At 43.5% G+C, this 12,199-nt stretch overlaps 1 protein-coding gene across 7 annotated transcripts in view; it reads right to left on the bottom strand.

Moving 5' to 3' along the window:
- ralgapa2 (Ral GTPase activating protein catalytic subunit alpha 2) overlaps positions 1–12,199 on the bottom strand; it is an 86,564-nt gene that overhangs the window by 33,427 nt on the left and 40,938 nt on the right. For all 7 annotated transcript variants that reach the window (XM_035609735.2, XM_035609737.2, XM_035609733.2 and 4 more), the window contains 10 exons: positions 9,598–9,726; positions 8,549–8,677; positions 8,406–8,464; positions 8,208–8,316; positions 6,438–6,548; positions 6,088–6,156; positions 5,674–5,811; positions 3,330–3,507; positions 1,173–2,007; positions 510–581 (listed from right to left, as the gene is read on the bottom strand). In XM_035609735.2, coding sequence (XP_035465628.2) covers positions 510–581; positions 1,173–2,007; positions 3,330–3,507; positions 5,674–5,811; positions 6,088–6,156; positions 6,438–6,548; positions 8,208–8,316; positions 8,406–8,464; positions 8,549–8,677; positions 9,598–9,726 — 1,829 coding nt within the window. The remainder of the gene's footprint in view (positions 1–509; positions 582–1,172; positions 2,008–3,329; positions 3,508–5,673; positions 5,812–6,087; positions 6,157–6,437; positions 6,549–8,207; positions 8,317–8,405; positions 8,465–8,548; positions 8,678–9,597; positions 9,727–12,199) is intronic.

The raw sequence follows: 12,199 nt of genomic DNA, 5'->3' as shown, positions 1-12,199 counted from the left end.
GCCACTTTTAAGAGACTCAAAAGAACTTTCCTCACTAATTAAGCCACTTCTGACTCAAAACACGACACCTTGCTTATCAAGGTAAAGCGTGTGTCTAGATTTAATTAAATCATTGAATAAAACAAGGAGAGCAGAATGGTGAAAACGACAAGTTTGTCTGCAAAATATTTCGCCTATCTGTTCAACTCTAACACAGTTTTAAAAAAAGATTGGCAGCAAAGCCCCATCCTCTACTTTCTCTCTTCTCTTCTTGCTGGAGTCGATTTAGCATTTTTGTGGACAGGTTGTTATTGCCGATCCAGGTCCGGCCATCTGGGAGAATGAGTTGTTATCCTGGGGGCATTCTTTAATAAGCAATGTGTGGAATACTTATTGACTGATGAACCAGAGTTAATTTCACCTGTGTAGGGGCAGTTTTACCACTGGGCATTCATTGGTATCTAATTTCTACAGTGAAATGAAAGAAATCATAAAGTACATTTTTATGATATAACTTAAAATAGCTTTACCATTGCCGGGAATCCAAGTTCTTCAGTTCTCTTAAGAGCTTTGAATTTTTCTTCAGCAAGTGGAAACTTTTCCTGTTAAAAAAAAAATTGATTAGGCGTATTATTTTCAGTGCTGTCATATTTTTTTAAAGTATAATTTTCTAGCTAATGCAATGTTTTCAACTTGCACTCAAGATCACCAAAGTAAAAAAAAAGAATTAAAAGCCACAGGTGCAAACAGCAATCTCCTACTACCTGTGTGCATGTTGCACCATCACCATTAAGAGGTGTAAGCTTTTAATTTGCAGGGGAAACGCTGCAAAGATGTGGCTCTGTACAGAACACCTTAGTGAAAACAGCTGGACACTTCAACCTGTGGAGAGGAGATTAAGACACTGCGGCGAGCTTTTATCTTTGCTTTTTCTCTCTTTGAGTAACGAGCCCACAGCTGAGTTACTCGGAGAATGAAGTAAGCAACCTTGGCACAAAAATAACGTAAGACTGCAGAGTTATTGTTAACTCAATTGTGTTTTTTTTTGCTTTTCTCTCTGACTGACAACATTTAAGATTTATTTTGAAGACTGAATGATTAAGAACTACAATGAGGGAAAGAGGCAACAGAACCCTGAATGATTTCTACTGCTGTCCCAATTTCCACACATCAATTTTCGATTGGCAGTTTACCTGCGGTCCCAGGAGTTCATGCCGAGGTCGTTAAGCAGCAGCCGGCAGAAATAGAAAGGAGCTTTTGGTTCCTGGTGTGATGGTTCACTCTGGCAGGCGGCCCGAAAGCTCACATCAGCATCCCAACTCCTCACTTGCTCCTCCTCCTGCTGGGTCTGACAGAGGATGGCCTCCAGAATGGCGCTCTCTTGCTCTATGTTCATGCCACGGGGTGAGGGGGCTGGCTGGTTAAGTTGGAGTGGTGACTGGGGCAGGCATTCTGGGCTGCTGTGGCCGAGGTCTTCCAACAGCGTATCGAGGACATCGACTTCCTCCTCCTCACAACAGCCAGAGAGGGAGTCCGAGATTGAACAATGCTTTTTGTGCGGCCCCTTAGTTGGAGAGTGGGTCTGGTTTCTACTGTGAGCGACGGGTTCGGTGTTAGAAAGAGGGTGGTCAACGGCATCAAAAACTCCCATGTCAACGGGGTCTTCTTGGGTGGTGCAATAGAGGATTGCGCCATCCCACGAGTATTTGCCAGAGATGTCCCGGACGATGACTCGCACTTGGGAAGAAGGATGTCGGGGTTGGCCCACGGTGGGTGTCTCAGCGGGGATCTGCAGGTAGGACACGAGCGTGCTATCGTTGAAGACAAACAGCTGCAGATTTGGGCTTTTGAAGACCTCTGAGGACAGCTCCGACGACTCCACATACGGGTTGTCATGATTTTCGCTCACTAGGCTGTGGAGAAGGGCCGGGCCACCGCTCAGAGGATGGTGACCCAGATGGTTCACCAGGTGTGTCATGATCATCCGCGCCGTCAGGGGTATCAGCTCCATGTTCCGACGTCGCTTTTCTGGAGAAAGATAAAAACACTGAGACCACCTCTACAGAAAAGTACACATGAGAAGTGTAAAACGTGATGAATGGTTGAAGTTACTAATGAATAAAGTTGCACAAGGTATCTTTTATAATATGTCCAACACGGACTTTGTTAACCCTACTTCAAAAGCATCCTATTTGTGTGTAGACATGCTATCATCTCTATTAGCTCCTTTTACACAAAGCCAAATCTCATTAATGAATACTAACAGCGGTACAGTATTCATTTCTCACAATGGCTTAGCCAGCACACCTCTAAGTAGGTAGCATCTAATCACGAGAGACAACTTTGAAAAGCCCATTGAGTCGTTTTACCATGAACAAGTGCTGGGTTGGCTGAGCGCTAATAAGAACCACCATCTTCAGAGGCTGCTGAATAGATCTACTTAGTGAATTGCATTTATGTAAATGCACAGGTTTGTACTCCCATGTGAAAGGCATGCCATGCTTTATTCTGCAGGGATATGAGGAAAAACAAGAAGATGCACTCTTGCATTGGGACAATGCTATCAATACCATCATCCACCATCAAAGTGGAGAAAGCTCTTTAGAAAGCAGGCCAAGCTGCATTAGAGATGTGCTGGCCCTTTGATGTGACTTGATCAATATGAGGTGTGGGCATGAATATAACTAGGCCGGCGCTCTTTGGTTTGTCCTTTTAATAGTGTTGTGTTATTTTTACTAAGACTCGGTGCAGCTGTGCAACAAAAAGCAGATGTGTGGTGAAATTTTTCAGGCAAATGCTACTGTTAAAAAATCGTACATTGTTTCAGTAGACATGTGTGCCGTGTGTTTGGACTCTAAGGACTTTTCAGAAGTTGAGGACATGAGAGAGAGAGAGAGAGAGAGAGAGAGAGAGAGAGAGAGAGAGAGAGAAATACATTGCCTAATGGAATCACAAGGTCACAAAAAAGGGAAAAAAAAAAATCAAATTTTTATCAAAACCCCATAATGGGTCTTCTCTCTAGGGCTGAGCACTAATGCGAACATTCCATTCCCTGTGCCGGTTGATTTCCTTTTCATACTTTTAATAAGATATTGACATTTAATGGACAGGCTCCAAATGGATGTTCTACTTAGAGTTTGCTTTTACCTTTAATCTTTTGGAGATTTTTTTTTTTTTTTTAGAACATATGCCTCTGTGGTCTGTTAGAAGTATAGTGTGTAGCTGAAATGAAGTAGTGTGATCGGCTGAACCCGTACATACAGGCACGTGTAATCTTACACACAGCAGGTATTAAAAAGACTCCAGGCCACAGATATAGATGCAGCGGTGACACGCCCGTGTTCCTTTACCTTCAGCTACGGTGAGCAGGTTGCCGAAGTCAGTAGTGGTTGACTGGGAGGGCGGCGGCTCGAAGCTCTTAACCTGACCCAACATGAGGTCGTAGTCAGAGGACAAGTCTGACAGGCTGAGGAGGTAGTGGCTCTGTTGGGTGTGCAGGTTGGAGCCGGACACACAGCAGTGCAGCACCTGAGGGACGGGAGAAAAATGGGAGGACATGGTGATTATGTCCTGATGAAGTGTGTCTGGCTAATGATTCTACTGTATGACAGTGAGAGGCACTTTGATGACTACACAAGCGACACTGATGTGTAGAGACACCGTCCTATTAGATATCCTGCAGGCCTGTTTCAGACGGACATGATCCAGGGACATTTGGAAGAGGCATGTACGGTCCATTTACATCATAAGGGAATGGTGGCAGGGAGGGAGCGTAGGAGAGAAAAGAGGGTCTTTATTGCCACTAATCCATTTCTCCTGTGATGTGTGAGTGTATCGATCTACATAACAGATGGCAGAGCATCCGTTGGCAGGGCTAGATAAGGCGCACTGGGGCAGTTGATTACAGCCATTGGACAGGTTTACACTGTTTGATTTAATTAAGACTTTATCCTGGTGCTCAGCTCCCACCACAGACGTGTGCTCAGCCACATGTATACATGCGCACAAATACAAACACACCTGTAAACTGTATGATCTGTGTGGAGATAGAGGCGCTGCATATGAGGGGGTACAACATATGCCTAATGTATGCAAATGAGGGGGGCCTCTCATTCAGAGTGGAGCAACTTGGGTAAAGCCATGCAAAGGCTAATCCCATTCAGTGCACACATACGCTCACACTTGGCTGAGAGAACGCTCATAGAGGCAGGCTGGGCCCTGCCATCTGAAACAGTATTGTGTAGGGCAATGTAGACAGTATGTGGATAATTCCGCTGAGCAGACCTCTGGGTGCATTGGGGGGTGGTGGGGGGGGACTGAAGGCTTGATGCTGAAAAGACCTGAACCAAACAGCTGCTACACCAAAGCCCCAAAGAGCTTCCTCTGCAGAGAGGAGGAGAGACAGAGAGGGAGGGGAAAAACCCACGGCTGTGCCTGACAACTAAGTGGCTGCAATTCGCATAGCAACAGTTCCTGGAAGGAAACTCACGGTGAAACAAGCACACCGTAGTTAGAGGGGCGCATACTGTATGGATACATGAGAATGTCTATTTACACACACAAATCAAATAACACAAACGCAAACAGAGGCACACGCGCGCACGCACACACGGTGGTGCAGCTGGCTGCAGAGGCAGGCAGAGAGAGAGCAGATGGAAAAGCTTGAGCACAACTCCAGTGAACCAATGAGGTCTAGTGCAGCGATACTTTGTATGGTGATCTGCTGTTCGTCGCCAGAAAATACTTTTTTCACCTTTCCCTCAAAGACAGTGACAACCGTATGGTTGGATGGACACAAGTTCTGGGCTTGTGTTTAATACCTATTTTCTTTTTGTGTTTTCTGTAGGAGAAGTTTTTCTCTACTTGGGAAAGAGAAATAATTAACAGCCAACATGTCTGTGGAAATATATTCCTTTTGGTTATGATATTACATTAATAATGCCACATCATGTGATCCCTTGCTCAATATGTGGTTTCAAATGAAACCCAGAGGTGCCTTGCCTTCACTGTGTGCTGATAGACAACCAATCATGCCTAATTGTCTTTGCTTTCATGGCAGCTGCAGTCGCTCTCATATTAAGACATATTCCATTCAAATCTCCAGGACAAGCGTTTATAGCCCGAGCTTATCAAGTGGACAAAGGGTCCTGTTTGAATAATTGGACCATTTCTTATCAGGGGTGACATCCTTACAAAGATCTGCCGTTGACCGCATCTGCCCAGACAGGAGGGAATGAATAATGCCTCATTCATTTGTGCCTAAAGCTTGGTCCTCATTCTCCGGGTCAGACCATAAAATAAAGGGTTAGGGAGACCAATGGAGAGAAATGGATTGAATATGGAATATTTGGCCTGTTTTAAACAACTGGAGTACACCCGACTACAAAGCAAGTTGTCAGGATTTCCTGCATATGACGAATGCCAACTGCATGGATCAGTGTTAGCGGGGTCTTCTATGCTGTTGAGCCGCTATAGTGTTAAATGAAGCATAGCCGTGAGGTCACAGTGGAGCTGAGCCTAATTAAAGTGGCAAGCTCATGTGGTGGGGAGGGGGTGGAGATGTCAAAGCTGAAGTTGTTGCGTCTGTGGGCAAAAGCCCATGGATATTTCAAACATTGGACAGCAGTCAGTAGTACAATGTGGGCCTCCTTCAGGTCTGTTTATTTGTTGTCATCCAAACTCCCAGCTACCCACCCTGTAGATGTAGTCCAGCAGTGGAGCCTTGTGGGATGTGCGATCGTCCACTGAAGGCATGGTGACTGGTTCCAGCAGGAGACTCAAGGGAACGGCCATGCACCAGTCTAACAGGCAAAGCAGCAGCGACACCATCAACTGTGGAGGTAAGAGAAGAGTTTAGTTGACCGACAACAAAACAAAACGTTCATATCAATACATCAAAAAAGAGAGGGACTGCTCCAGAGACACAGCAGGCGACAGGCGAGAGCCACAGAGACAGGAAATGCGGAGATGGGGAGAGGTAAAGAGGAGAAAAGGAGAGAACAAAGCACTTCAGTTGATACATTCCTCTGCAAATGCACCATTCCAACATGATAGATCAAGGGCCTTTAGATCTGAGCCATTTCATGTCCCCTCCTTTCCAACATGTACCTTTTTGTCCGCTTCCACCGTTGAGTGCTCTGCGCTCGGCAACAAAAAGGCTATTGTGGCCACAAAGATCTGTGTTGGGAGAAAACAAGGGGAAAGATAATTGGATGACACACTCCTCCTATTCATCAGCTGATTCAGGGCTGTGTGCTAAAATGGATTGTAATGCCACAGGATGAAGAGTATGCATTTGCACGAGAAATACTAACACTTGCATTTAAAAGTTAGAGTGACTTGACATGAATTTGTCATCGCAAGATAAGAATTTCTATTTGCCTTTGTATTCTCAAAGGCCACTAATGGGTCCTGGAAGCATAACTGCGTGTGTGCAGGTGTGAGTGCGTGAATGTTACCTCAATGATTTTCTTGGGCAGAGTGGACTCCAACCTCTTCAGGTGTTCCCAGTGAGAAATGAGCAGCTGGAACACGTCACAGGCTACTTGTGCCACGGCTTTGTTCCCAAACTGGACAAACAAACATGAGAACAGGACATGGACTGGTTGGCAAAACAGAAGCAGCAAGAGGATAGGCCAAAAATGCAGATATTAAACCAGTATGTTTCTATCATAAATGTAAATTTTGCATTTATGCTGGCAAAACAACAGTCCACTGGAAAGACCGTTATGGTTACTTGCTGAGGGAAAATACCGATAACCTTTTTGTGTACACTGGCTTGATTTCTTGCTTGTTTCACTAATAATGTAATTTTTCCTATTTCCCAAATGAAATTGCTATTGCATAGAGAAATCCAAAGATTAGAAGCAAATCTGTTTTTTGTTTTTTTTGCTTATTTAAATGCAACCACATTTGTGCTTGCTGGCAAAGGATTTTCTATATAAACAAGGTGAAAACGTAACAACAAAGCATGACAAATATACACAATATGCCCATCTCAAACTTAGATTGAAACATTTCCAAACTTAATTTATGCACATAAGCACAAACACTAAATACATACAAAGTATGTACTTCTTGACTATATTGTATGTTCAGAACATTTATTACTTCCTAATTCACAGAATTTAAAGTTTTTAAGTTCATCTTTGTGAGGATTGTTTCTTTCCGACACTTTCCCCTGATGGATTTAGGTCAAATTAGTAACTAAATCCTAAAACGGCAAAGGGAAATTGCTGGTCGAGATGTGGAGCCAAGTTTAGCCATATACTGTGATAAAATTCTGCAAATTCACCTTAAATTTAGCTTTTCACTTACTGTGCAGATAATCAGCATAATTTCATTTCCACTTCAAACCATGGCTCATTTTCTCCAGACTCATTGGAGTAAAGAATTGAGGTAGTAACAATTCTCTTTCAAATGTTGATTTCTCCAGTGATTTGAAATTCTTTGTGGGGAAATAGAATTTCCCATTTCTTCCAGCTGAATGCCTCTCAACATGTAACAAGGGCAGACAATGTGGGGAGTGCAGAAATGGCCAAACACAAAAAGGGGCCCTGAGAGTTCAGCACCTGCTTTTAGAAAAAGAGACTCTCAGTGCCACTCTTCCCCCGAGATCCCCCACCCTGCCTATACCCTCTATTTTGGAGCTGGCTGTGTCTGTGTGTCAAGTTGTACAGGGGAGTGATTACTGCTCCATTAGAGAAAGGGGGGTTTGCTGGAGCAGGAAGCTGGGAGATGTAGCTGCTTAAATTGGCCAACATCTACTGAGAGCGAGCCGCCTGGAAATTACGCCACCGCCCCAAACCCTTTTCCATGAGAGAAAAAAACAAAACAACAACAACAAAAAAACAAAACAGCCTCCAATGGTTCTCTGCATCTCTTCACTCGGGGAGAAAAGAGGGCTCTTCCAAAATATACCCATGAGTCACATCACTGAACTCGTTTTATTCTCATGCTTTTCCTCTCCTCGCAATGTAGACATTGTTTTGCAGAGCTTTCATGTAATCAACTGTCATTTTTGTTATAGCTGAACACAATAGGGCTTTCTGCTGTAAACAAAACAAAACACAAAGACTGCAATGACATCCAGCCTTTTATTCCTCTATTATTTAAAGATGGTCAACACAGCCCATGATGCACGTATCATATTGTACATATACATTATCAACTGTATATGTGAACTAATATGATGTGATGGAGCTTCCTTGACTCAGAAAGCCACTGACCTTTAGTGTTACTCCCAAGACATTGATGGCATCTTTAACTTGGACGTGGATGTTTTTTTGCATGAGCTCCTCACACACCCACAGGCCCAGACTGCACACAGCAATGCACCTGAATGACAGTAGCAGAGTACAGGTTTATGCCAATTTAAAAAATTTGAATAGTACAAAAATAAGACTTGCCAATGTTGCTAATCATACCTGGCCCCTTCACAGTGTTCCTTTGTTGCTGTTTCTAGCAGGATGTTGACCAGATAATCCTAATCGACAAAGAAAACACAATGTAGACAATCCACTTACAAATCGGAGCCATCGTTATAACATTTTTCATGGTGACCGTTTACCTTGATGTCCTCATTGCCCACAAGAATTTCCTCAGAGCCAGGCACGTGTTGCAATACAGGAATCTGGAGGTAAAGGTTGGGGAGACACACCAAAGAGCCCAGGACAGTTTGAGCCTCCATCCTCGGAGCCTGGTATAGAGATGAGAAGAAAAAAAACAACATGCTATCATTAACTCACTAAAGCTTCATGAAAACAACCCCCTTCCAGGAAACAAAGCATGCTATCCAGGGAAAAATGATTAGAGAGATGCAGGAGGTATTAATTTAGTCTTTATTCATGATTCTGCTGTACAGCAGAATCTCTTGACACACGGTAGGCACTGGACAACAAAACGACTAATTTAATGCCATGTACGATGCAGCTCTGAAGCAGATGCACATGTTCCCTGCACCTGATGAGTTGCTGTACAGATAATGAATGGGGGATGTGAAATTATCTTGTAACCAAAACAATAAGCGACAGGGTATATTAATGTCCCTGAAGTGTCATATGATTTAAAGAACTTACAGACAGTTGAGTCAAGATTAATCTGCCAATGTTTTAGGTTTAAAACTGTGCACAAGGCCTTAAAATAAAGTGAGAGGTTCTCTTATCGGTCCATCAGCATGGTCTGATGATTGTTCCAAATCAGTTCACAGTCCTACTAAATGTGTGTTGATGTGAATGTACATCAGCACACAAGTCCAAAAGATTGTTTGTGGTTCCTTGCAACAATCACCTGTTTGCCTTTTTCTTTGTAGCTTTGTCCGCTGTATTTAAAGGCCAGAATGATTGTAATCACCTTAGTTTCCACAGTTAACTAAAAAGGACTAAGAGCTTTCTTAAAACTTCATGTATTTAATAAAACATTTTCTGCCTGAATAATCACGGCAATTTGTTTGATTTGTAAATAACTGCTCTTTGTATCACAAATACAGCTGCAGACTTTGGATTAAAATGCTTAAATTGTGCTATACACATATTTACATAACAAAGATGGAGTTATAATCATTTACTTTTTAGACTCTGATTCACTTAACAAATGTGAGTGTGACGAGAGTGTTTGTACCTCTGGGGAAACTGAGCTGAGAACACAGGCAGCAGCAGTGATGAAATCTCCAAGAAGCATGGTGAAGCCCGGCAGGCCGAGGAAGAAGAATCGAGGGGAGCAGGAGCGGATGATGGTGTTCAAAACATCCTGGTGACAAGCGCGCACACACAGACACACATATATAATATGATAAAAAAACACACACAACTGGAACTATTTCACTTTGTATTAGGTACTGGCTGCTACAAATGTGGGTGTTGCCAAATAATTATTTATGTAACTCAAACCACCCCAAACACTATCTCTCTATCTCTCTCTCTCTCTGACCATACAGACACCAGCGATCGGTCGAGCCTGACTGCTAACCTGTCAGTTGACCCTGACTGGTTGGCACGCTGATTCAGCCTTCGTCCAATGGAGGAGGATATTGGGTATACTGGGAGATGTCAACAGCATCCACAGCCCAAAAATCCACGGCAAGGTCTTCTCCTATCTCTAAAAGCTCTGGCACAAGCTGGCCAATAATATGAATAAAATACATTGGAATAGTAGGGTAGCCATTCTTCTTAACAAAATGTTCTGTGTGACTTAAAAAGTCATCAACCACCAGTATCAAAACTGAATATCTTAGCAAATTTTCCAGTATCTTTATGGCCGTATGGGATTTTTGCGTTCGGTATAAATGGGGAGGATTAGGAACAGAAACCTTTTTGTAAATGGGCCAACATGTGACAGACAAGGCACCGAGAAAGCTTTTTCCTTCAACAGGTAAGCTGAGCATGTTAAGTGTGTTGAGGAGAGTAAAGCACTCAACAGTACGTTTCAAAGGGCAGGAAAAACAGTGTGACAGAAAGACAGAGGAGAGAGAGAGAGAGGGCGAGGGGGGGGGGGGGGTAGCGACAGAGAGGGAGAGAGCAGATGGATATGAGGGAGAACAAAAGACCTCAACTTTCATGAGTCACATGTTAATACACACACACACACACACACACACGCACATACACACACACACACAAACCTGTAATTAAAGCCAGAGACGAGGTATTGTTTTGCTGAGGTACGGACTGCTCAGTGGCAGATGGGTGCTTTTTCAACATTGACATATGCTGTACTGCAGAGGACTCTGCACAAACTACTCAAGTATGTACACTGTAATGCCATGCTGGACATGAGCATAGAAGGCTTTTATCAGGTTCTCCAATCTATATTTAGATGGGCAATGTCGCTGCGAACAGACAGACAAACAAACAAACACACGGGCACGTTGGTACGGGAATTCATCATTGAGTGAGGCAGAAAGATTGTTCTCTCTCTTATCTGAGATGTGCGTGTGCTTATTTGTGTACAAAGGCAAGGTCCAGCCTAGAAAACACCTGCCCCCTTGGCCATAAACTTGTGCAAATCGGACAGTTCAAACATCAGCCTGTTATGGCTGAACCGAGGGGGCACCTCAGCAAACACGCAAGCACACAATTTTCTCTCTCAGTCCCACACACACTCAAAAGCACACAAGCACACAAGCACACACACACACACACACACGAACAAAAGACAAATGGAATAAACACGCAGAGGCAATAAACAGGGAGTCAAACCAAAAGGATGCAGTGCATTGTGTAAAATTGGTTGGAAGAGCTTCAGGACTGAGGGCCCATTTTACCCTCATTTTGTTGGTAATTGACCTCTGAAGCATAATGTGCAGTGCAGTCAGTGGTAATTAGCATGTAACAAACTGTTGCTTGATTGCCTGAAAAGAGAATTTTGGGGAAGCAACAAATGTAGAAAGCAAAGTGTTTTCCATTGTATGTGTAAGTAGAGGCGAGCCTGATTTGAGGTGTGTGTGTGTGTGTGTGTGTGTGTTAGAAACTGGAATTCAGCTCTGCATATGGCTGCGCGATGGCGGTAAGAATGGCCCCCCACGTCCACAAAAGGTGCATTAACGTAACTCTGAACAGAGCCACCTCGGGCCTTTTCATCTGGCCCCATCTCCAGGGAAGCATACGCCGTGCACCTGCTGGACCACGGGGTGACAGGTTTCACTCCGGCATTACATCACTCCACACGACGTTGGAGAGTTTTTACGTTTATTAACTAAACGTGGACGTCACTGTGAAAATGTGGGGATTTTCCCCTCAGAAGTTGTCAGTGGGGATTTTAAAATCACCTGCACAACTACAAAGGTGAGAGCTTTAATCAGCAGCCATGTTTGTGGCTCTGGGGTCAACTGTCACATTTTAATCTGGCAGTGCATAAACTATACTTAGCTCTTTTTTTTTTTTTTACAACATGGACATGCAGATAGTTCTACTCTGCTCAGCAGAGAGCTCAGGTGAGGAAGACTGTTGGAAACGTGCACCTATCACTTAATGCTCTTTACAAGCCCTTGTAAGATTAACTGTATGAGTATATGCATGACTGATACATGTTTTCTTTCACAAATGCATAGAAATGAAAAGGTACAATAATAGAAGATGTGTGAGTGTGTGTTTACTTCACAAAATATGCTATTGACTCTTAAGGTCCAGACAGTGGCTCTATTAGATAGATTACTGCTATTGTGTTGTGTCCAAGCCTTTGTGCGACCAGTGACCAGAGGATGACTAACAATCAGGACAATACC

Source organism: Scophthalmus maximus, chromosome 15 (genome assembly GCF_022379125.1).
Source record: "Scophthalmus maximus strain ysfricsl-2021 chromosome 15, ASM2237912v1, whole genome shotgun sequence".
In the NCBI taxonomy this organism is placed as follows: Eukaryota; Metazoa; Chordata; class Actinopteri; order Pleuronectiformes; family Scophthalmidae; genus Scophthalmus; species Scophthalmus maximus.
This window is presented reverse-complemented; position numbering and strand designations above follow the sequence as displayed.